General features: G+C 45.8%; 1 protein-coding gene across 1 annotated transcript in view; it reads right to left on the minus strand.

The window, feature by feature from the left end:
- Positions 1–22,328, minus strand: part of LOC147026436 (receptor-type tyrosine-protein phosphatase mu-like) — a 458,466-nt gene that overhangs the window by 86,969 nt on the left and 349,169 nt on the right. The window contains exons 23-24 of the mRNA XM_085883577.1: positions 11,464–11,500; positions 1,061–1,158 (exon numbers count right to left, since the gene is read on the minus strand). Of these exons, the coding sequence (XP_085739703.1) occupies positions 1,061–1,158; positions 11,464–11,500 (135 nt within the window). The remainder of the gene's footprint in view (positions 1–1,060; positions 1,159–11,463; positions 11,501–22,328) is intronic.

The raw sequence follows: 22,328 nt of genomic DNA on the forward strand, positions 1-22,328 counted from the left end.
CCCAATAAAATAACGCTCTATTCGACCCACTGTTTAAAATCAAAACAAACACAAATTGCCTCCGAAAATAAATAGCTGTGACAGCAAAGATATAAATAATTAATGCCCTTGATCTGAAAGGTTGGTGCAGGTAACCATGTTTAATTGAAAACGTTAGGTTCCGAAACCTTGAAGAAGCATTCAGTTCTGCAGTTTCTGCAAATATCTACGACATATACCGACTACCGTGGAGCGTTTCACCAAAAAGCATCGAGTTATCACCTGATCTACGCACTTCACAACCCTAAAATCCATCTTTCAAATCAATTGTGCAATAAAAGTATCAAAATAAATTCACAGTTGATAGTTCTAATGAGGAATTAACATTGCATAGGCAAATCCTTTATGAATCCATGATAAACTTTGAAACAAAGTTTGAAATTGAGCTGGAAAATGAGCAAAATCCATTACGCTGCCAATTGCTTAGACTCTGAATCGATCCGAGGTGGTTTTTCCTTTCTAAAAAATCATTGCAAAGTCAGTGATTCTGGCAGTTTCATTTAACAACTAAAATCTGTAATATTGGGATAAAATACTGAAAAAAGAAAAACAAACAAAAAAAAATACACAATAGGCTGCCAACATTTGCTCAAATTTTTTTCTCTTCATCTCAAATTAAACAAAATTGCATGCAATTAGATAGAGCATTTAATGATACAAAGCCTCACTGGATATCTGAGGATGAAAATTCCATAATAAAGTGTACATATGTGTGCACGAACACACTCAATGGTTGAAATATATCGCAACGGCCCCCTTTGGGAACGGGCGACGCGAACAATGATGTTCAGAATTCTTTATTCATAAAGACTAATGGAAGGCAACACTTAAAACCCGAAGAAAGCAGACATGAACAAGGAGAGGAGAAAAACAAAAAAGACAAATTTTGCCTTCAATCGTTTCATTTGATCAGGCTCCTTTGAGATCAATATCCGGACCAAAAACTCTCCATTATTGTCCCGGCAAGCCAAGTGACCAAATACATGCTCAGAGAAGTAACACACTAAGGAATAAATCTCACCCTGCCGACTTCTACCAAGTTGGTCACCATGACGATGCTGCTCGTTTTTTCTTGCCAAATCATGCGCCAGAAGTCTGCCAGAGTGTCTTGGACTGGCCCTGGGGGTGGATATGGATTATAAATCGATGAAATGCAAATCAAAGTACCGTTGCGAGCTATTAAAATCTTCAGTTAATTTTTCTTCGAACATTCTGCTTTTATATGTACAGAATTTCATCTTTCAATTCCACCCTTGCTGACGGGTTTAATAAAATAAATATAATTAGTAATATAGAAAGATGTATGAGAGAGCTTACCAACAGGTTATTTGGTCCTTTATGCATGTGCTATATCCACACTTACTCTTTCAATGTACTCGTTCTCTATGAATGAATTGCTGGCCAAAAAGTATGCATACTCGCACCTTATGACCTCGAGAGCCTGGGTTCAATTTCAGTGCAGCCACAAAAATCTGGTGTTTCACAGGCAGGGCATGTGTGCCGTCTCTTGGATGGACATCAAACTTGGTGTCCCATCTTCCAGCATTAGTTGGTAAATATCCCACACTGCCCTTCGCCAAGAGTAGGTGAGCTATTGCTGCCACCCTGGCCAAGTTCCAACTCTGTCTACCACTTGGAAGGCAACGGCAAACTACGTAGCATAATCCTTTCCATGAGGTCAAGCCAGATTCGATCAAGCCAGATTAGTCAAGCCAGATTAGATTCGGTCAACGATGGACTGTATCCTTGCTCTTCGGGTCCTCACCGAACGCAGACAAGAGTTTCGGCAGGGGCTGCTTGCAGCCTATGTTGATCTCTGTAAAGCGTTCGATTCAGTGAATTGGGATGCCCTCTGGAGAATTTTGGTCTTCGTGGGGTGCCACCAAAACTGAGCAATTTGATGTCTAAACTCTACTCTGGTACCGAGAGCGCTGTGAGATGGGGTGATACCATCTCTGACTTATTTCCAGTTATTACTGGAGTTCATCAGGGGTGTGTATTGGCCCCCACACTCTTTGGTGCTTGTATGGACTGGATTCTGGGGAGGATGTTGGAAAGATCAAGCTGCGGTGCATCGTTTGGGAATGTCAAGATCTCTGACCTTGTTTTCGCAGATGATGCAGTCATCTTTATGGAGACTGGATATCCTTTTGGGGTCCCACGAGGTGCTGAAAGGAGTCAGAGCCGCTGGGATTATGGGTTTCCTGGGTCAAACTAAGATCCAGACTTTCAATGACAGACTCCTTGGATCCTGCTATCATGTCTGTACCTGTTTTTGGTGAGGATATTGAGGTTGCGGAGAGATTAACTTACCTTGGCAGTGATATTTGGTCAATAAATGTCTGGGTCGGGCCTGGGGAGACGTACATTCACTGGATCATGGGGTGTGGCACTGCCCTTACTTGTGCAGGAGGAGGAAAGTCTGAGTCTTCAGGTCCTGGGTGCTTCCAGTCTTGCTCTATGGATGTGAGACTTGGACTCTGACCAGGGATCTGAGATGGAGACTTAATTCCTTCAGTACGAGTTCTCTTCGGAGAATCCTTGGCGATAGCTGGTCAGACTTTGTGTCCAACGAGCTGTCGCTGAGAAAGACTCAAATGAGATTTGTTACCTGCATCGTCCGTGAGCATCAGCTGTGTCTGTATGGCCATGTGGCTCATTTTCCTGACGCTGATCCTGCTCAACAGATTCTCTCGGCGAGGGAGCCTCGTGAGTGGAGGAGGCCAATGGGCCGACCACGTCCCTCGTGGTTGCAGCAGGTTGATCGATATCTCAAGGAGATGGGGATGGGCCAAGCATCTGTCTGGGGGATGGCCAGATGGAGGCCCTGGAGTACCTGCGGAAAGTGGACTCAGCGATGCGCTGCACCGGCGCATGCTCCCACACCTGACCTCACCTGGTTTAGCAGGACTGAATTCGCCTTCGGGCAGAGCACCAGAATTAGTGAGTTCAATGGAGTAACCTTATTCTTCGAATTATGTAGTTCTATGGACTAACCTTATTCTAACGATTAACTCAGTCTCACCTCACAACCACAACCCTTTGCAATTAACTTGCATATCTGATGTAATCTCAAGGTAATAAATGTAGCCACGGGACAAGTACACAATGGCCAAATAATTTCTGAAGATACAGTGGGTCTGTCTATGTCCCCAAGCTAAATTAAAATGAGACTACCAGCTTTACATCCTCAATAAAAGGTCAGAACGTTCCTCGATTCAGTCCCTACCGTAGAAACTGTACACGAATGGCAGTTTTGGTTTGACTCCATCGGAAAACAAATACAGTATCAAGCAGCTCAGAGGAGAGCATGGAACTAAGCTTCTCAATGTCCATCTGACAACACGCAGTGCTTCATGAAGGTCTCCCATAAGAGTACTAGCCAACGTCGACCTTATGTTCTGAGATATAAATTCAAGCCGCTGAGGAGTAGGCCAATGACTAGGCAGCTCATACCTCCAAGCTCACCTGCAAAATAAAATGGTACAGTACTATAAACTTGATATTATCTAAAGAGATGATCCAGTACATTGACAAATACATCACCAATTGATATAATCATTGGCTTTTTGATCAAATTCCCAGGTTTTATTCTGCATAACTCATTACTACAGGAGCAAGCATCTGACCCATAGAGAAATAAATAGGAAACAAGACAAAGGAGGAGGCCATTCAGCCCATCGTGCCTGCGCCACACCAACCCAAGAACAAATATATCCGTCAAAACGACGTCATTTCACTGGGGGAATGAGAACAATGTGGCACGCTCAAGGATATCACCAAGAATGCAAAAATAAAAACTAGGGAAATATATTTATTTTAATTATAATTTTTTTTCCCCAACATTTTTTTCGTTTTCTCCCAAATGAAGGAGGCAGATTATTTGCAAAGTTTTAGGTATGGGGAATACATCCCCACAAAGGGGCCGTTTTCCCCGTGCCATGTAAGTGTTCCCGGTTAGCTTGGTGTGTGCACAGCTTACACAATTGATCAAATCCAAAAGAAACTCATTACATCCATGATGTTGTATTTATATATTTAAGTATTTTACATGGATCTGATGTCCCCACCTTTAAGTTAATCTCACCAAATTATTGTGCAAACAAGGATCAGTCATAAACCTCACTTTTCCATGAGTCTAGATCTTGGATAAAAAAAAGTTACAAAATATAATAATTTGTTGGCTCTGTCAATAACATATGAATGTTTAAACTTTGCAAAAACTGCCTGAGTGCATGGCTCAAGAAGCTGTGACGAGAGGTTCAAGTCTCACTTGCTGTGTTGATTCGTCATTTCCTCATGTCTTTGCAATTCAGGTTAAAGTGTCTGTGAATGCCACTGTCCTACACCTGATTTATATACAAGATCCTGCATGGCCACGGCATCAATGTATAAAAAAAGAGACAGTACATGGGATATAAACCAAGGTTCAGAGCATCACGAGGCAAGCACTCAGATGGAAACACCGAACAGGCTCATCATTCCATGTTTGTATCGGCAAAGCCACACTTGGCCTCGAGAGCTGTCTCGCTTGGGTTCAAATCCTGATCCAGCTATAAAACTGTCATCCCCGTGGTTCACGGGCAGGGCAATTCATCAATGTGTGTGCCGTTCCTCGGACGGATGTTAAATGGGCGTCCCGTCTGCCAGCTTTCGTTGGTGGACCTTAAAGATCACGAGGTGTTATTTGCGAAAAGTAGCTGAGCCATCGCCAACACCATGACCAAATTACAAATTCCTGCCAAAACCAGTCGAGGGCATTGCATCAGCGGCACAGCTGCACCCTCAACCAATGATGCTACCCCACATCATTGTGCTACATAAAAACGAAGAAGAATCAGCAAGTTTGAACCTTTTGCAAACTCCTAATTTTGCCTTCCATGCAAAGAATAATTAAATATTTATATTTTATTTGCAATGTTATTCAGGCACAAGTAAAATATAAAGCAGTAGGGTTTTTTAATTTTGCAATATAATTTTCAAATAATGAGCAACTCGAAGGTTTAATTTTTCAAAAAAAATCAAATTAAGATTAAATGGTTTAACCTCAACTAAGTGAGAAGTAATCTGCATTTCATATGTTTATATGATGAAGTTGTTTCTCACGAAGGTTTCACTTATATTTATGGCTTTTAATCGATGTATATATGACTGGTGTTCGCTTAATGGTTGGGGTTGTGGGCTTGGAATCCTAGGATCCTGAGTTAAAATCCCACTTGGCTGTTGAATTAATACCAGGTGGGATTGACTCAGCCTGTCATCCTACCGAGGTCAGCAAAATGAGTACCAGCTTTCTGGGATGATTGAGTCATTCAAGTATCCTGTGTCAGAGTGGCGACCCATCCAGGATTGAGGCCAATAGCAAAGGAGACTCTTAGGCAGCACCAACGCTCTGCACAGAGTTTGGTCTCAATGGATAGATCCATGTATGCAACAGATCAAACCCAGTAAATTGACAACACTTGGGTCATAAAAGTGGGAAGAAGAATGCCAACCTGGTTCCAGAGCCATTTCAAGATCTTATCCATAAACATCAACGTCATGGGAGACAATCTCGCAATAGGTAAGAGATGTTGCTGAAGAAGTTTGGTCTAAAGTATTGGGATCAGTGTTGAAACAGCAAACAGGGTTTCATAATGTGTGTAAAAGTGCAATTTGTACTGAATGTGCATTGTCAGAACGAGAAGGTCCAATGGCTGTAAATTAATGAAAGCCAATTCCACCAAACTCCCAAATGACCTTGTCACTCAGAGAGAATAGGCTTTTAAACTTCAAACAGCAGCATGTGCAAAGAGATTCAAATTGAGGATCAAACATGTCTGCGGATATAAAAACGGGGATTTTGATATTTCCATGATGTGTAATGAGCAAAAGAAATAAGAAAAAAGGAGAAAGAAATAGACCATACAAGCTGGTTACATGGTAGTTGTTTAGCGGTATATCAGTTCGAGTGTCTGCACTGAGTCTGGGAGGTCTGCAGTTCGAACTTGACCGCGACCAAATCATGCAAAAGAATAACTAGAAGGGCACTCGGTAGAGCACATACCTCTGCCACACAATGCCTGATCCAAGAGACCATATCAGGCCCATTACATTTTTGAAATATCATGCTATACAGCACTACATCGTTTTTGTTCCTATCTCTCATTGGTCACTGAAAAAAATCACTGAAAAATTTAATAATCCTCGTATTCAGATCCACATTCGGATCTTCACCAAAATCAAAACATTTCTTCCTTGTCACACACCCAACATGTCCACCAAGTTTCATCCGAATCCGTCTAAAACCTTTTGAGATATCGTGCTATGTATCATTTTTGGTCGTATCTCGCAATGGTGAAGAATCACTTCAAAAATTCTAGAGGTCGGATCCGGATCCAGATTTTCACCAAAATATAAACACTTTGTCCTTGTCGCACACCGAACTGGTCCACAAAATTTCATCCAGATCCGTCGACAACTTTTTGAGATATGCTGCACACAAACAAACAAACAAACAAGAAGACATCGTGCAGAGCACAACACTTGCAAAATCAATCAAACAAATTTGACCTCAAAAATAATTGCTTGTTGATTTCAATGACCAAATATGCAACTCTTCAAATTTCAAATGAATCGGATGAAAATTTACAATTTTAGAAACTTGGACCTCCAAAATAATTGGTGGTTGAATTCAGTGACCTGAAAATTTTTTATATATATATATATATATATATATATATATATATATATATATATATATATATATATATATACACAATATTTATACAATTCCTCTTCAAATTTCAAGTCAATCGGTTGAAAATTGAGGATTTTAGAAAGACCATCTTACTTGTTGACCTTGGGCCGATGTTGACCTATTGCTCTATTGTGACCTCAAAAATAATTAGCTGATTGAATTTAGTGATCTGAAAGATAAATCCTCTTCAAATTTCAAGTCAACCGGATGAAAACTGAGGATTTTAGAAAGACCTACCACCTTAGTTGATGACCTTGGGCCTATGTTGACCATTTGGTCAATGTTGACCTCAAAAATAATTGGCTGGTTGAATTCGTTGACAGGAAATATAAATCGTCTTCAAATTTCAAGTCAATCGGATGAAAATTGAGGAATTTAGAACCCCCCCCCCACCAAAAGTTGTTGACCTTTGGCCTATATTGACCTTTTGACCTCAAAAACAATAGGCTTCTCCCTTATGACAAACTCTACGATGTGGTGAAGTTTAGTGAATATCGGTTTAAAATTAAGCGACATTAGGCATGTAGGCGCCTGTAAAATTAGGCCTGTGGGCGACAAACAGTCAAACAGACAAATAGACAGAATAACAAAATCGACTCACCAATATACTTGAAAAATCTTCGAGTTTGCAAGTGACAAACAGCCAAACAAATAGAAAGGGGTGGAAACATAACCTCCTTCACCTTCGATGGCGGAGGTAATCAGAGTGGTGTCAAAGCCACCCAATACTCTTTATACATTTATCGTTTATCGTTTTTAAAAGACTAGTCTAATAATATTTTTTATAAAGCATTGCAGTGAAGTCTGATCCAAATAATTTTAAAGCAATATATGTATTTGTATATTGTAATCAGTAAAAAATAGTGTGGTCGATAAAAACATTAGAAAGGAAATAACTTGCACCAAAAACTTTAACATTTTCACACTCAAGCTGACGCTCACGCTCACGCCGGGGGTATCGCTATAGCTCTCTGTTCTTCGAACAGGCGAGCTAAAAATGGAATGCATTTCCTCCTTCTTTGATGCTCAGGACAGATTGTGGACAAACATCCATAGGTTGGCGACCATTGCGTCGGCTTGATGGATCTAATGACCTCTTCCGGCATTTAAATTCCTCTTAAGCAACTCACATTATTATTTCGTATTATTTCAGTAAAATGTATTTGGAAAACAAAAACGAACTTCATGTGCACAAATCACTAAAGCAGTTTCCAATCTATACAAAGTCATTGCACAACAACACAGCAACACACTGTACTGTAACATGATCTCACTAATTTTGTATGCAGTCGTTGATGCTGCTTGATTTAGGAGAAATAAGATCACTTGTTCATGTCTTCGCAATGTGCAAGTCATGAATAAATAGCCTTTTATAACTCACTAGATTAGTGGGGGAATGACATTCTTACTTTCTCTTTTATCTGCAATATATCCAATTTATCAAGAAGTTGGATAAGTGCGGCTCTTTTGCTGCAAAGAGTTATTTAAAGGACAGCAGTGTTCAGTTTGAGTGCTGAAGAAACTTATGTAAAAGGGCATTCTGATCTCCACCAAAGTACCACATTGGTCATGCATATCTGCACCAGCCAAAGTTTGAGATGATGCATCATCTTTATCTCAAGGGTCCAATGTTACGTCAGCTAATTGCACAACCTCAGCCACCAGCCAGAGTTTGATGGTTGTTCCTTTTTCTCACCTTTGGTGATGGTTGGTAGAAGAAAGCAACCACCTTGTCGCATCAATGCCCCTCCGCATAAAGACTGTGACCAAAGCTAACAGAGGATCAACAAAGTATCGAAATAATATCTCCTGCATCTTAGCCGAAAACACAAATTATTATAATTTTGTGGACAAATCAATGGATAGTCTAATATTTTGAAATGGCTGCCTTGTGTTCAAATGATGGTTGTTTAGGGAAAGGAGATATTTATGTTTTCCAAACTTCGCCGAGGGAATATTGTTCATTCTTTCTTTAGATGTCAGATGTCTAAAAAATTGAGCACTTGATCATTTCTTTGCAATTTATTAAGCGTGCGCCCGGTTCTCACCGTGTTGTAATTTTATGAACCAGACTCCTAAACTACTACGGAGATGGATATTTTGCTGCCTACCACTAGACCTGTTATCTTGATTGTCTTAATTAAGGTGCAAGGGGAACATTGTTTGTTGCCATATTTGTTTTTTTTTTAGTTTAGAATTTCATAATGACAGTAAAGAGATCTGAGGTAGTTCAAAGTTGACCTGGATTTTTTAATGATGTAAAATAAAAATAGAACAGAAGGGTTGATGAAACTTTGTTTATCTCTCAAGGTATTCCCTTGCTACACATACACACGTTTTGCTTTGTGGTCATCGTGCCTTGATGCCATCTGTATACAATTCATTGGGAGGATTACACAGCCATTTCATGACACCTGCATTCGTTTTTCAATATAATTTGTAAGCATTGACATACCGATGTTCATGAGTGGCCTAAAGAGAAGAATATCACAACGCGACAAGTCTGGACTGCATGGGGGGATGATTGAGAACTCCCCAACCAATCTCTGCTGGAATAGTAGTGGTTAGATTTGTCACATGAGGGCAAGTATGGTCATGTAGTTAAGTCATGCCATGAGACAACATAAATGGCCGTCTGTGTGTTGCTCGTCTCACTTAATTGCGCAACAAATCACTGCAGTATTCTGCATTGAATATTTCCCCCCCAGATTCATGAAATACCATGCGATTTAAACCCTTAAGGTCAAAAACACTATTGCCATAAGCTTTCTGGCTGATGGCTGAATCATAAATTATTTTTGGTGGTTGGGGAACAAGAATGTCTCCAATCCATGCTGGTTCGTTTTTTAATCTAGTGTGAAATGGACCCAGGCTTCATCAAATGTTACAATCTTCTTCAAGAATTAATTTCCCTCCCTCTGGCAGTGTTGCAGGAGTTCTGTTACAATGACCACATGAATTGCCTTTTGATCAAACGTGAGATTCTTTCACACCGACCTTGCTCTAACCTTTTGGCATTTCTAGTGAGAATGAATAATTGTTTCTGCACTTCCAAAACTGTCATGCAGTTCAATATGAAATTTCACATTTAATAATTCATGAAAATTCGTTGTTCAACATGTTTAATGCTTGCTTGAGTGTAAGGGATCGGTTGCATGTGAGAAGGCACAAGATCGAGCTCACCAATTCATGGCTATATTATTGAATGTCAAGGCAACAAATGCACATCTACATCAAAGACATGTTTGACCAATTTGTGCAGACAGCCTTCTGGATTTACAGCTCATTTGATGTTTTCCTTCCCAGGCAAATCACTGATTTACTTCCCGGAATTACTTCTCAGGCAAAATTACTCTGTTCCGCTGGGTACATGACTCAGCTGGGCAACATCTTGGTTTTACCCAGAATTCTTTGCCCAGCATTCATGTCTCGTACTGTATAACTTGCTCAAGGGAGGTTGTAACATTGTACAACATTTCAGAATTGCAATGTTATTTCACGACGTTCTACAATAAAAAGTCTTCTTAATTTTGTAAGCAGGTGTTGTACCACGATCTGTTTCCCAGGTGACCATTTATCCTCCAATTTCAATCAACCAAATTCTTCTGAGCAGCCAAGCTATCCAATTGCTTCGGTGATCAGGGGCCTGATGTTTGCCTTGGGGGCATGCTTTCACTGTACCTTAGTAGAATGTGCGGCTTGGTTTTCCGAATGCCTTGTGGGCCGTCTCAACGTCGGTCTTTTGACGCATGATAAGCCTGCCCGTCAATAACTCATTATCAATTAATTTCATGATAAAGTGCTAAGCCAAGTATTCTCTTAATCTTTGGTCAGATGGCAACAAGGATAGATTTGAAAGAAAATTAGGCAATGAAAGGGTTCTTTGTTCACATGGCTCGAGTTTACAGACTGACTATGGGCAATGCACACAAATACTTTGTCATTTAGTCATAGTAATCATTCATTCATGCACCATTCTCTTTTACAGAGATGCAGTTCTGCTCCCAGGAGTTCTACTGAAAATGCCAAGGGTTAAAATCCCAGGTGGGTCGCCACTCTGACTCAGGATACTCGATTGATTGATGGCAAAAAAAATTGTAATTTGTTCAGCGTGCTGGGGATAACTCTTTTGCAAAGGACACCATGGGATCCTTAACTTCCACAAACTAATACTAGTAGAAGAAGGAACACCCATATTATAGGCACACTTATTTATGCATCACCCTGCATGCGAAACACCAGGGTGACCTTTTATCGCTGGGTCAAGATTCAAACCTAGGCCAGACACCTCAGAGGTGAGTGTGCATTCCTCTCAGCTTCATGCCAACCTGTTTAATGGCATCTGAACAAAAAACTTTCAAAACATCATCATGCATCCAACCCATCAATTGAAGCAATATATATTTTGAGGAAACAGTAAAGATTATTACAAAGTAATTTTCCTGATCTTCCAGGAATAAAGAACAAATGGCTGTTTGCAAAATTTGATGAGTCGACTACAACCAAAGTAGAGATGATGATTGCCTGTTCAACACAATTATGTTGTCAGCATTATTGCTTCCATGAATACACGTGCATAGTTTCCAGTGCTCATGAAATTATTTCCAAAGGTAAAAGTTAAAATTGGTTTCAAATGGAAAAATACATTGAATTTAAATGTTCTTTTCAGAATTATTGGCATTTACCTTGTGTAGCAATGTAATGTCGTGTTCTGTGATAACCCTGAAAAATAACAAGTCATATATTAACAAAATGTTAATGTGGACAATGCATTAACAATAACATTTCATATGCAAAATTATAAACATCACATTTGCGAGTCAGGTCAAAAAGGGTAAAAACTCAAGATGCAGTCTTGTAAGAGAAATTGTTGAGAGTTTACACTGCATATTGCCAGGGGTCTTTGAAATGCAAGAAGGAGAAGAAAAAAAAAAAGATAGGTCATTCTGAAGCTTCAAAATAAACTCATTCAATAGGCCAGTGGATGCTATGGAAATGCTTATGAAAATATGCACTCTCTTGAAGTCCAGGCCAATGTGCTCCAGGCCTCCAGAGCCGAGGCTCTAATTGTGAATCGATCGATAGTGCTGTTGAAATGACCCCTTTGATTAAAGCATCTCACAGATCCCCATGGTGGTCTATTGTGCTCACCTTTTGGGTGTAGATGGAAAATTTAAACTATTGAAATGCGTTTACATCAATTAGATTCACCAATTTGAAAAGAGCAACTTGTACGAACCCAACCACAACCACTGGGAACGCTTAGTGTTTGTACGGAAGTGACAGAAAGTGGGAGGATGCTGCTACTTCATATTGGAGGCAGTTTATAAATGGTTTTCAAGTCTCCGATAAACCACATTTTGTTGTGGAGCAATGAGGCAATGAAAGGAAGCATGAAGTCTCTGATTTTATTAAATCTGACAGATATATGTCAATTAGAGATGCAATGAAAAGGCAACACTGTGACAGGCACATTTATGTTCGCAATTTCCTTTACGACCGAGCACAGTCCATTTGCATTTTCTCGTTTGTGAGCATGAGTTTTCGAGAACGAAAGCGAATGGCTGAATTTAAACCACTATTATTCGGTTCAACCCCATCGAAGAAAATTATTTCAAAGGGATGCATTTATCGGAGGGAAGACGACTTTTGTTTGCTCAATCTGCTCAGGTGAAATTACTAAGAAAAATTTAAAATGCCATGAGGATTCCACCATGAAAATGAAATCGCAGAATTAGTGGTACTGAGCAGACAGAACACTCAAACAGTTTCCACTCTGGAATCTGGGGCACCATTCCATCAGAATAAGTGTCTGTTGAGACGGCGCACAATATTTCTTCATAAATATTCCTCTTGTGTGACCCAAATGAAAAACTGACATGCATCTCGATAGCACAATCAAGAGAACGGTTTGGTGATTTCTAACAGAGCAATATTGTATCAAACTATACTCTTACAGAAACTTACATCTAATGGATTTGTATCTTTCTACTTTTTCACATTGCTCTTTAGTCATTATAATTCTTGCTTTTTCTTTTGTTTTAACTATTTTATTCTTCACGAGCAAATACCACCCATTGCTTCGCTGATGGTAATACTGAGGGGGGAAAGAGGGGGGGAGTGGGAGAGGGGAGGGAGGGAGAGAGAGAGGGTGGGGGAGAGTGACGAGGTAGAAGGGGAAAGGGAGAGGAGGTGGAGGGGGAAAGAGAGAGGAGTGATGGGGAAGCGAGGAGGGAGTGAGAGTGAGGAAGAGTGGAGGAATGGAAGACAGCATGAGGTGAGAGGAAGGGAAGGCAGATGTGTGGTGAACCATTAATTACGATTCATACCGTCTCAACAAAATGATTCTGCATAGAACAACAGTGAAGATGGAAACAAAATAATGTCTGAAATCCATTTTCTACCAGCCATACTATAAATACCATCCAGAGACAAACACTGCCCGAACATGTGCGGAGATAAACACCACCAGGAGATAAACACCGCCCAGACAAGTCTGGAGACAAACACTGTGTGGACATAATCACCTCCAAGACAGGTCTGTTGAGAGAAAGAGAGAGGGAGTGAGAGTGTGAGAGTGTGAGAGTGTGAGAGTGTGAGAGTGTGAGAGTGTGAGAGTGTGAGAGTGTGAGAGTGTGAGAGTGAGTGAGAGAGAGTGAGAGAGAGAGAGTGAGAGAGTGAGAGAGAGAGAGAGAGAGAGAGAGAGAGAGAGAGAGAGAGAGAGAGAGAGAGAGAGAGAGAGAGAGAGAGAGAGAGAGAGAGAGAGAGAGAGAGAGAGAGAGAGAGAGAGAGAGAGAGAGAGAGAGAGTGAGAGAGAGTGAGAGAGAGTGAGAGAGAGTGAGTGAGAGTGTGAGAGTGTGAGAGTGTGAGAGAGAGTGAGAGAGTGTGAGAGTGTGAGAGTGTGAGAGTGGGAGAGTGTGAGAGTGTGTGAGTGTGAGAGTGTGAGAGTGTGACGGTGTGAGAGAGAGAGAGAGAGAGAGAGAGAGAGAGAGAGAGAGAGAGAGAGAGAGAGAGAGATAGAGAGAGAGAGAGAGAGTGAGAGAGAGAGTGAGAGAGAGTGAGAGAGAGTGAGAGAGAGTGAGAGAGAGTGAGAGTGTGAGAGTGTGAGAGTGTGAGAGTGTGAGAGTGTGAGAGTGTGAGAGTGTGAGAGTGTGAGAGAGAGTGAGAGTGAGAGTGAGAGTGAGAGTGAGAGTGAGAGTGAGAGTGAGAGTGAGAGTGAGAGTGAGAGTGAGAGTGAGAGTGAGAGTGAGTGAGAGAGAGAGAGAGAGAGAGAGAGAGAGAGAGAGAGAGAGCGAGAGAGAGAGGGAGAGAGAGAGAGAGAGAGAAAGAAAAGTCAGCAGAGAGAGAATGTTATGCTTTATGAAGAACACATCATATATATATATATATATATATATATATATATATATATATATATATATATATATATATATATATATATATATATATATATATATATATATATATATATATATATATATTGTTGTGGTTACCAGATTCGCAAACCACCATTCAGGTCCCTTAGGTGAGGTATCTCGGTAAGTGCATGTGTAGTTAGGCCCAAACCCGTTGTCTAGTGGGAATACATGTCATTTATGCGAGCTGCGACTCTTCAGGATAGCCGTTTTTCTTTTACTATCTTTATTTTGGACCAATCGCCACCATCACAACCACAACAACAACCACCAACCACAACGCCGCTTCACCACAACCGCCATGACCTTTACCGTCACAACTCGCCACCATCGCATCACCGTCATCTCGCGCCACTCATGGGCACCGATGCTGGACTCGTGTAGGGCGCACGTTGAACAGCGTGTACAAAACCACGGATTTTCTGCTTCAAAAACGGATCAAAAACGACACACGCCCACTTTTTGCCGTCCAATCGGTGAGCGAGGGGCGATTTGGCCCCGCCTCCAGAACGATCGATATATGCAAATTTGTGGATCAAAAAGCCTTCACGCCCACTTTTTCTCGGGCCAATGGGGAGCGAGGTGAAAGGTCAAAGGGAGGGGGTCAAAGGCGAAGTTACGGGGGGATAAAAGGACCGTGTTCGTCAGTCAGAGTCGCAAGAGAGAACGAGGGGGAGTCCAAAGAAGAGGTCGGAGAGTCAAGAAGAGGAGAGTCGGAAGCAGAGGGTCAAGACTTCGCGGGCGGTGGAGCTGCTCGTCGTGTGCGTTGGAGTCGGAACGGAGGGGACGGAGCTGTGGAAAGGCGGCGACACCAGACGAGGGGGTGCTCGCGTCGTGCAGGAAGCTGCACCCGAGGGAGGCCGACAGCGCGACCTGGCCGAGGTGGAGACGCTCGTCGCATATAATAAAGATCCTCTATACCCCGAGCATCAGCAACCCCCTCCTGTTTCCCCCCGCGCTGAGATAGTGCGACCAAGGGGGCCCGTTCCCACCCCCTGCCAGGCACTGTCCACGAGGCCCGCGGAGAGAGGCGCCATCGCCGCTCCGCGTCTCATCACCAGACGGGTAGGCCCGACCCGGTCTCGGCCTCAGGCCGCCTCATTCTTGAGGTATTTCTTTTCCTTGGTTTTGGGTATGTGTTGTCGGCGCCGTCTGTGAAGTAGAATTGTATAAGTGTTGCCGTGTGCTCGGTAGTCGGTATTAGCTCTGCACTGTGTTTTCACTTTTATGTTTGCTTTTTGTGTAAATGGAATTGTGTTTTCTTTTTTTGTGTGCATTTGGTGGAATTGTATTTGTGTGCTTTCCGTTCGTCGCGAATAAATGTGCTTTATTGTTGAACTGTTCTCCCGCTTCGCTTCGTCTTTTCCTCCATTGAATCCCCATCTTGCTTCACGTAAAGGGTTGGTAGTGGGCTGAATACGCCCGATAATTAATCGAACCGTCGAGGTCGACGATAACACCGCTCGGTTATTCTGATAGTACGGAACGGGTCGCTTAAGTGGCCCGTGTCCGAAGTCGACCTGCGGCGAGGTGCGATCGCCCGGTCTACCCTCCGCGTGGGTACTTAGGTAGTTCGAATTTGGCGAGCAACCCTATCCCACGCGGGGGCTGATTGGCTCGATCGCGGTGAGACCGAAAGGTCCACCCGTGACTGGTTCCCGGCGTTAGTCCGAGAGGGTCACGACTGGATTGTCCGTCCGGTGGGCGACGCGCCGCGATTCGAGTTACGTGGCCGTCGCACGCCGGCGGGCGCGAAGACCGCAACACTGGTGTCAGGAGTGGGATACAAATTCATCGCCCTCCTCGCGGCACTGGTATTGGAGAGCGGGACAACAGGCTCTCCTGTCTCCAGCGAAATTCACGGGAATCGGTCCAGGGGTGAGAGAAGCGACCCCCGATTCCCTCCAAATTACGAGCGAGCAAATTAACCCTTCACGAGAAGCAAGATGGCGTCTCAAGGCGAGCGGGAGCCGGGGGTATTAGAAATGGATGTAGAATGTGTAGAATCCATGGTCCAGGATGGAATCCCCGAGCAGGAAATGTTGATTGTGCAGGAACACGGACTCGCCCAACTGAACCCAGAACCTGAAATGGGTGCGGCAGCGGCCGCAGTGTATGACACCTCCCCCCCCCTCTCCACCAAAACCCTTCCCCAACCCTTGCCGAAACGACTCAGCTGAGTGCATCCAACATGGCCCAGCTATGCGCCATGCTGGCGGCAATGAACGAAAAGATGAATGCGAAAATGATCGAAAAAATGGATGCAAACACAAACGAAATGAAAGACATGAACAAGCAAATGAATGAAGTGAAAACGACGATGGATGCGAATACACAACACATGAACGAGAAGATGGATACAAATACAAATGAAATGAAAAACGAAATGAACAAGCAAATAAACGGAATGGGCAAGCAAATGAAAAAAGAAATGAAAGAGCTACGGGGTGAGACGCAGAACATGGGCCGATGCCTGCAGGCGGGCATGAAGGCCGTGACCAGGGAGCTGGGAATGGCGACTCCACGTGTGGGAGCAAACGAGCTGGGTGGGGGTGCAACGGCTGACAGGCCCGCGGTGGAGGCGGGTGAAAAAATAATTCGTGGAACGTGTTGGGCGAGGGTCGTGACGATGACCGAAAGGGAAAAATTAAATGGGGAGACCAAAACGTGTGAGACGAGACACGAGGTGACGACAACAGAAATAATAGTTGAGACAAGGGAGGTAAAGGGTGAAGAGTTGGCAGAGACACGGGAGATGGGAACGATAGAGGGAAGACTACACGATGAAGACGGGGTAAGTGACGCACACACACACACGGAGGTAGTGGAGGACAATGGGGGTGAGCTCGCGGAGCGTGTAGGGACCCGGTGCGAGCAGCGGGATGGCCTCCTCCAGGAACGAGGGGAGGGAGTATGCCCCCTTGAGGCGAGTCACGACCAGGTGAGTTCGGTCGTGTTTTGCGAGGTAGAGGGGACGAGTGCTGTGGACGGGTGCACGGAGAGCTTGGGGGGTGTAGAGGCCCCGGAGACCCTTGTGGGGACACAAATCCCCAGTGTGGTTGTCCCTGTGTGTGTGGTGCAAGGTGTGAGTGCGTCCCCGTGTGTGGAAGCGACCCCGTGTGTAAGTGGTGTGGTGGCGATGGTGCCAGAGTACGTGCTTCCCAGCACGCCGTGCGTGGGTGAGGCACCGTGTGTGAGTGTCGCCGTGTGTGTGAATGAGGTACCGCGGGTGAGTGCCCCCGCGTGTGTGGATGAGGCACGGAGTGCGGGTGAGGCACCGTGCGTGAGTGAACGGCCGTGTGCAAGGTCGCTGTGTGCCAGGGAGACCGTGTGTGTGAGAGAGCGGTATGAGAGGGAGATGTCGGTTGGCATGCGGGAGCACGCAGCCGCGTCTCCCCGTGTGAATGTGATGGTGTGGACTGTGTGCGTCGTAACACGCAGGTGTGCGTGGGTGGAATGGAGACGACGACGGCGACAGAGGAGAGAAAGCCGAGTAGCGGCTGTGGTTGTTTCGAGGACCGTGCCGGGTTCACCCAGCAGTGAGCACGCGGTTCGTGCTGTGCAACGCACGAGACCGCCACGTGCTCGCTTGCGAGAGTGAAGTCCCGGTCCGGAAACGCACGCGGTGGATTTGCCGATCCCGCGGACGGACAAAGTTTAGGCAGGTAAATGGATTTGGACCAGACGGGTTCTCCACGCGATCGTGTGTGTTAAGCTCCAACGGGCAAAGCACATGTGTTCGCGTGGGGAACCCCTCGAGACTTGGGGCTTGTTTTTTTTCTGCGCACGGTGACGTCATGGCTGCACGTGGGGTTGGAATCCGGCAGGAGGGGTATCTCTGCCGGATGGCACCGTCCAAGGAGGGACGAGGAACACGTGCAGCTGCATGACGTCACGGCCAGGTGCAAAGTGCGCGAGCTCTGAGTTGCCGCGCAGGTGCTGCGCATGAAAAAAAAAAAAAGCAAGCCTCACTTTCGGGTGTACAGGATTCCTGGGCAAGGGGTGAAAGACCCTCTTACCTGGGCACAGGATGGAAACTAGTTAGGGGGAAGGGTTAGCTTAGTTAGACCGACTTCATGGGGCAGGGGTAAGTCCTCATGGAGTCCGTGGAATGGATTAGTTAGAGGGATTTAGTGAGCTTTAGGTTGGGAAATAAAATGATTTATTTGAGACAGAGACAGACTGTGAATGTGTAGAGGGGACTAGTTTAGCTACGTAGTGTTAAAAGGAACGTGCTGTAGTTTAAGGGACGACGTGGGAGCACGAGTTAGTTAGGGGGTGCAGTTAGGAGGATGGCAGAGTTCAGTGGTGTGTGTGTTGAAGAGTTGGTGAGTGAAGTGGAAGCATGTGCTTGGTGAGTGAGTGAGGCCAGCGGGTCTGTGTGTGTGGAGCGAATGGGGAATGCATGGTGCGATGAGTGATTGGGGGGAGGAGTGACTCCCGCCCAAGGGACCCCGGGGTCAGTGTAGATTGAGTTAGCTGGGTTAGTCAAATTGAAAAATGGAGGTCGTTTTGTTGTTGGTGGGAGTGTAGGCTCGAGACCCATTTTGAGGGGTGCAGGAGCCCTGTTGACGGGCTTGGGAGCGTGGCTGCGAAAGGTGAGTATCGCTGAGTGGGTACCCCGGGCACCAGGCTAGTCGGCCGCGGTAGGCCATGGGCCCATGGGGGGCCGGGATGGAGTAGTGGGCACGGGTGCGCCTGCTTGGTGCAGGGGCCCGGGGCGCCATTAGCCACGTGGGCAGTGTTGTGGGCACGGGTGACCCTCGGAAAGGGGCCCGGGAGGCCGGCCTGCCACGTGTGCGTTTCAGGGGAGGTGCCATGGGGGGCACTCCCCGGTGTTAGGGAGCTGGTAGGCTCGGAGGCAGTGTAGTGCCCGGGGTTGCCATAGCGGGAGAATCGGCAGAGGGTCGTGCCTGCCAAAGGGAGCCACGTGTCCCAGCCAGGAGACTGTGTGAGGGCACGGAGAGAAAATTGGGGGGCGAGGCCCGAAATTGTGAGGACACCAACACAGGCGACGGGAATCTGGGTTGTTAGAACCAATAGTTTAAGCGAGAGGCGCTTGTTGAAAGCCCCGGGGTAGTTTAACAGTTAAATGGTTAGGGTAGATTAGGAGATGTACCCCTCCGCACCATCCATCCCCTCGCTGTCGTTGTGGGCCGCTGGACCCACTTGGTGTTAAGATCGCTGAACTCTGGGGAGGCCATTCTGAGGCTTGAATTGGGCCTCGACACAGGACATTAGCTCTCCCTTATTCCCCTCCGGGAAGGGAACGTAGGGGTTGGGAGTAGGCTAGGTGACAGAATAGGTTAGCCGAACAAGGACGATAAAGGGGGTTAGGGGACGATTTATAGTGGGGAAGTAAAAATAAAAACAACAGAAAAAAAATAAGTTGGGGCTAAATTGGGGTTTGACAAATTAAGGGAGTGGGTATGTACAGTGACAGGCAAAGGCGATAGGTTGGGAGGGAGACAGGTAGGTAGGTCCGAGCCCACCTTCCAAGTGGCCAGCACCACCGCACTCCCTCCACCAACCTCCACTGAACGGCAAAAGCTGGCCAGCTTCATCTGCTGGCTGTGTTTTCTGCAAGGCCTGTGTCATCGGCTGGCCGTGTTTGTCTTCGAGGCGGAGGCCGGCCAACTTCATCGGCAGCTGTTGTTTTGCTGCAAGGCCTGTGCCATCGGCTGGCCGTGTTTTGCTTCAAGGCCTGTGCCGGCCACTTCGTCTGCAGCTGCTGTACTTCAAGGCCTGTGCCAGCCAGTTCATCTGCGGGCTGTGTTTGCCTGCAGCGGCCTTCTTCTGCGGGCTGTGTTTGCCTGCTGCCTTTGCCATGCCCACTGCCCACGTTCACCAGCCCCGTTCAATTTTTGCTTTGCCCCCCCCCCCCTGTTCATTGCCATGTGCGCCAGGATCAAGGCAACAGTTTGCAAGCTGCGAGAACTGCCCTGTTGGCAGCTACAACACGGGCCTGCAGTGGCGGCCCGTGCACCGTGTTTGCGTTCATGCATCTATTCGTTGTGCTCATTGCGTGTGCCACTTGAGCTGGCACGGAGACTGCGTTTGTGCAGCCCATGCACCGTTGTGGTTCACTGCATTCGGTCCATCCATTCATCCATCCATTCGTTGTGCTCATTGCGTGTGCCACTTGAGCTGGCACGGAGACTGCGTTGTGCAGCCCAAGCACCGTTGTGGTTCACTGAGTTCAGTTCAAAAGGGAAGGCCTTGGACTGCGTGTGAGCAGCCAGCCACAGTGAGAGAGAGTGAGAGAGTGAGAGAGTGAGAGAGTGAGAGAGTGAGAGAGTGAGAGAGTGTGAGAGTGTGAGAGTGTGAGAGTGTGAGAGTGTGAGAGTGTGAGAGTGTGAGAGTGTGAGAGTGTGAGAGTGTGAGAGTGTGAGAGTGTGAGAGTGTGAGAGTGTGAGAGTGTGAGAGTGTGAGAGTGTGAGAGTGTGAGAGTGTGAGAGAGAGAGAGAGAGAGAGAGAGAGAGAGAGAGAGAGAGAGAGAGAGAGAGAGAGAGAGAGAGAGAGAGAGAGAGAGAGAGAGAGAGAGAGAGAGAGAGAGTGAGAGAGTGAGAGAGTGTGAGAGTGTGAGAGTGTGAGGGTGTGAGAGAGTGAGAGAGTGAGAGAGTGTGAGAGTGTGAGAGTGTGAGAGTGTGAGAGTGAGAGAGAGAGAGTGTGAGAGTGTGAGAGTGTGAGAGTGTGAGAGTGTGAGAGTGTGAGAGTGTGAGAGTGTGAGAGTGTGAGAGAGAGAGAGAGAGTGTTAGAGTGAGAGAGAGAGAGAGAGAGAGAGAGAGAGAGAGAGAGAGAGAGAGAGAGAGAGAGAGAGAGAGAGAGAGAGAGAAAAGTCAGCAGAGAGAGAATGTTATGCTTTATGAAGAACACATCATATATATATATATATATATATATATATATATATATATATATATATTGTTGTGGTTACCAGATTCGCAAACCACCATTCAGGTCCCTTAGGTGAGGTATCTCGGTAAGTGCATGTGTAGTTAGGCCCAAACCCGTTGTCTAGTGGGAATACATGTCATTTATGCGAGCTGCGACTCTTCAGGATAGCCGTTTTTCTTTTACTATCTTTATTTTGGACCAATCGCCACCATCACAACCACAACAACAACCACCAACCACAACGCCGCTTCACCACAACCGCCATGACCTTTACCGTCACAACTCGCCACCATCGCATCACCGTCATCTCGCGCCACTCATGGGCACCGATGCTGGACTCGTGTAGGGCGCACGTTGAACAGCGTGTACAAAACCACGGATTTTCTGCTTCAAAAACGGATCAAAAACGACACACGCCCACTTTTTGCCGTCCAATCGGTGAGCGAGGGGCGATTTGGCCCCGCCTCCAGAACGATCGATATATGCAAATTTGTGGATCAAAAAGCCTTCACGCCCACTTTTTCTCGGGCCAATGGGGAGCGAGGTGAAAGGTCAAAGGGAGGGGGTCAAAGGCGAAGTTACGGGGGGATAAAAGGACCGTGTTCGTCAGTCAGAGTCGCAAGAGAGAACGAGGGGGAGTCCAAAGAAGAGGTCGGAGAGTCAAGAAGAGGAGAGTCGGAAGCAGAGGGTCAAGACTTCGCGGGCGGTGGAGCTGCTCGTCGTGTGCGTTGGAGTCGGAACGGAGGGGACGGAGCTGTGGAAAGGCGGCGACACCAGACGAGGGGGTGCTCGCGTCGTGCAGGAAGCTGCACCCGAGGGAGGCCGACAGCGCGACCTGGCCGAGGTGGAGACGCTCGTCGCATATAATAAAGATCCTCTATACCCCGAGCATCAGCAACCCCCTCCTGTTTCCCCCCGCGCTGAGATAGTGCGACCAAGGGGGCCCCGTTCCCACCCCCTGCCAGGCACTGTCCACGAGGCCCGCGGAGAGAGGCGCCATCGCCGCTCCGCGTCTCATCACCAGACGGGTAGGCCCGACCCGGTCTCGGCCTCAGGCCGCCTCATTCTTGAGGTATTTCTTTTCCTTGGTTTTGGGTATGTGTTGTCGGCGCCGTCTGTGAAGTAGAATTGTATAAGTGTTGCCGTGTGCTCGGTAGTCGGTATTAGCTCTGCACTGTGTTTTCACTTTTATGTTTGCTTTTTGTGTAAATGGAATTGTGTTTTCTTTTTTGTGTGCA

The sequence above is a fragment of the Eptatretus burgeri genome, chromosome 5, assembly GCF_056783735.1.
Source record: "Eptatretus burgeri isolate ZD-2024b chromosome 5, Ebu_testis_v1, whole genome shotgun sequence".
Classification (NCBI taxonomy): Eukaryota; Metazoa; Chordata; class Myxini; order Myxiniformes; family Myxinidae; genus Eptatretus; species Eptatretus burgeri.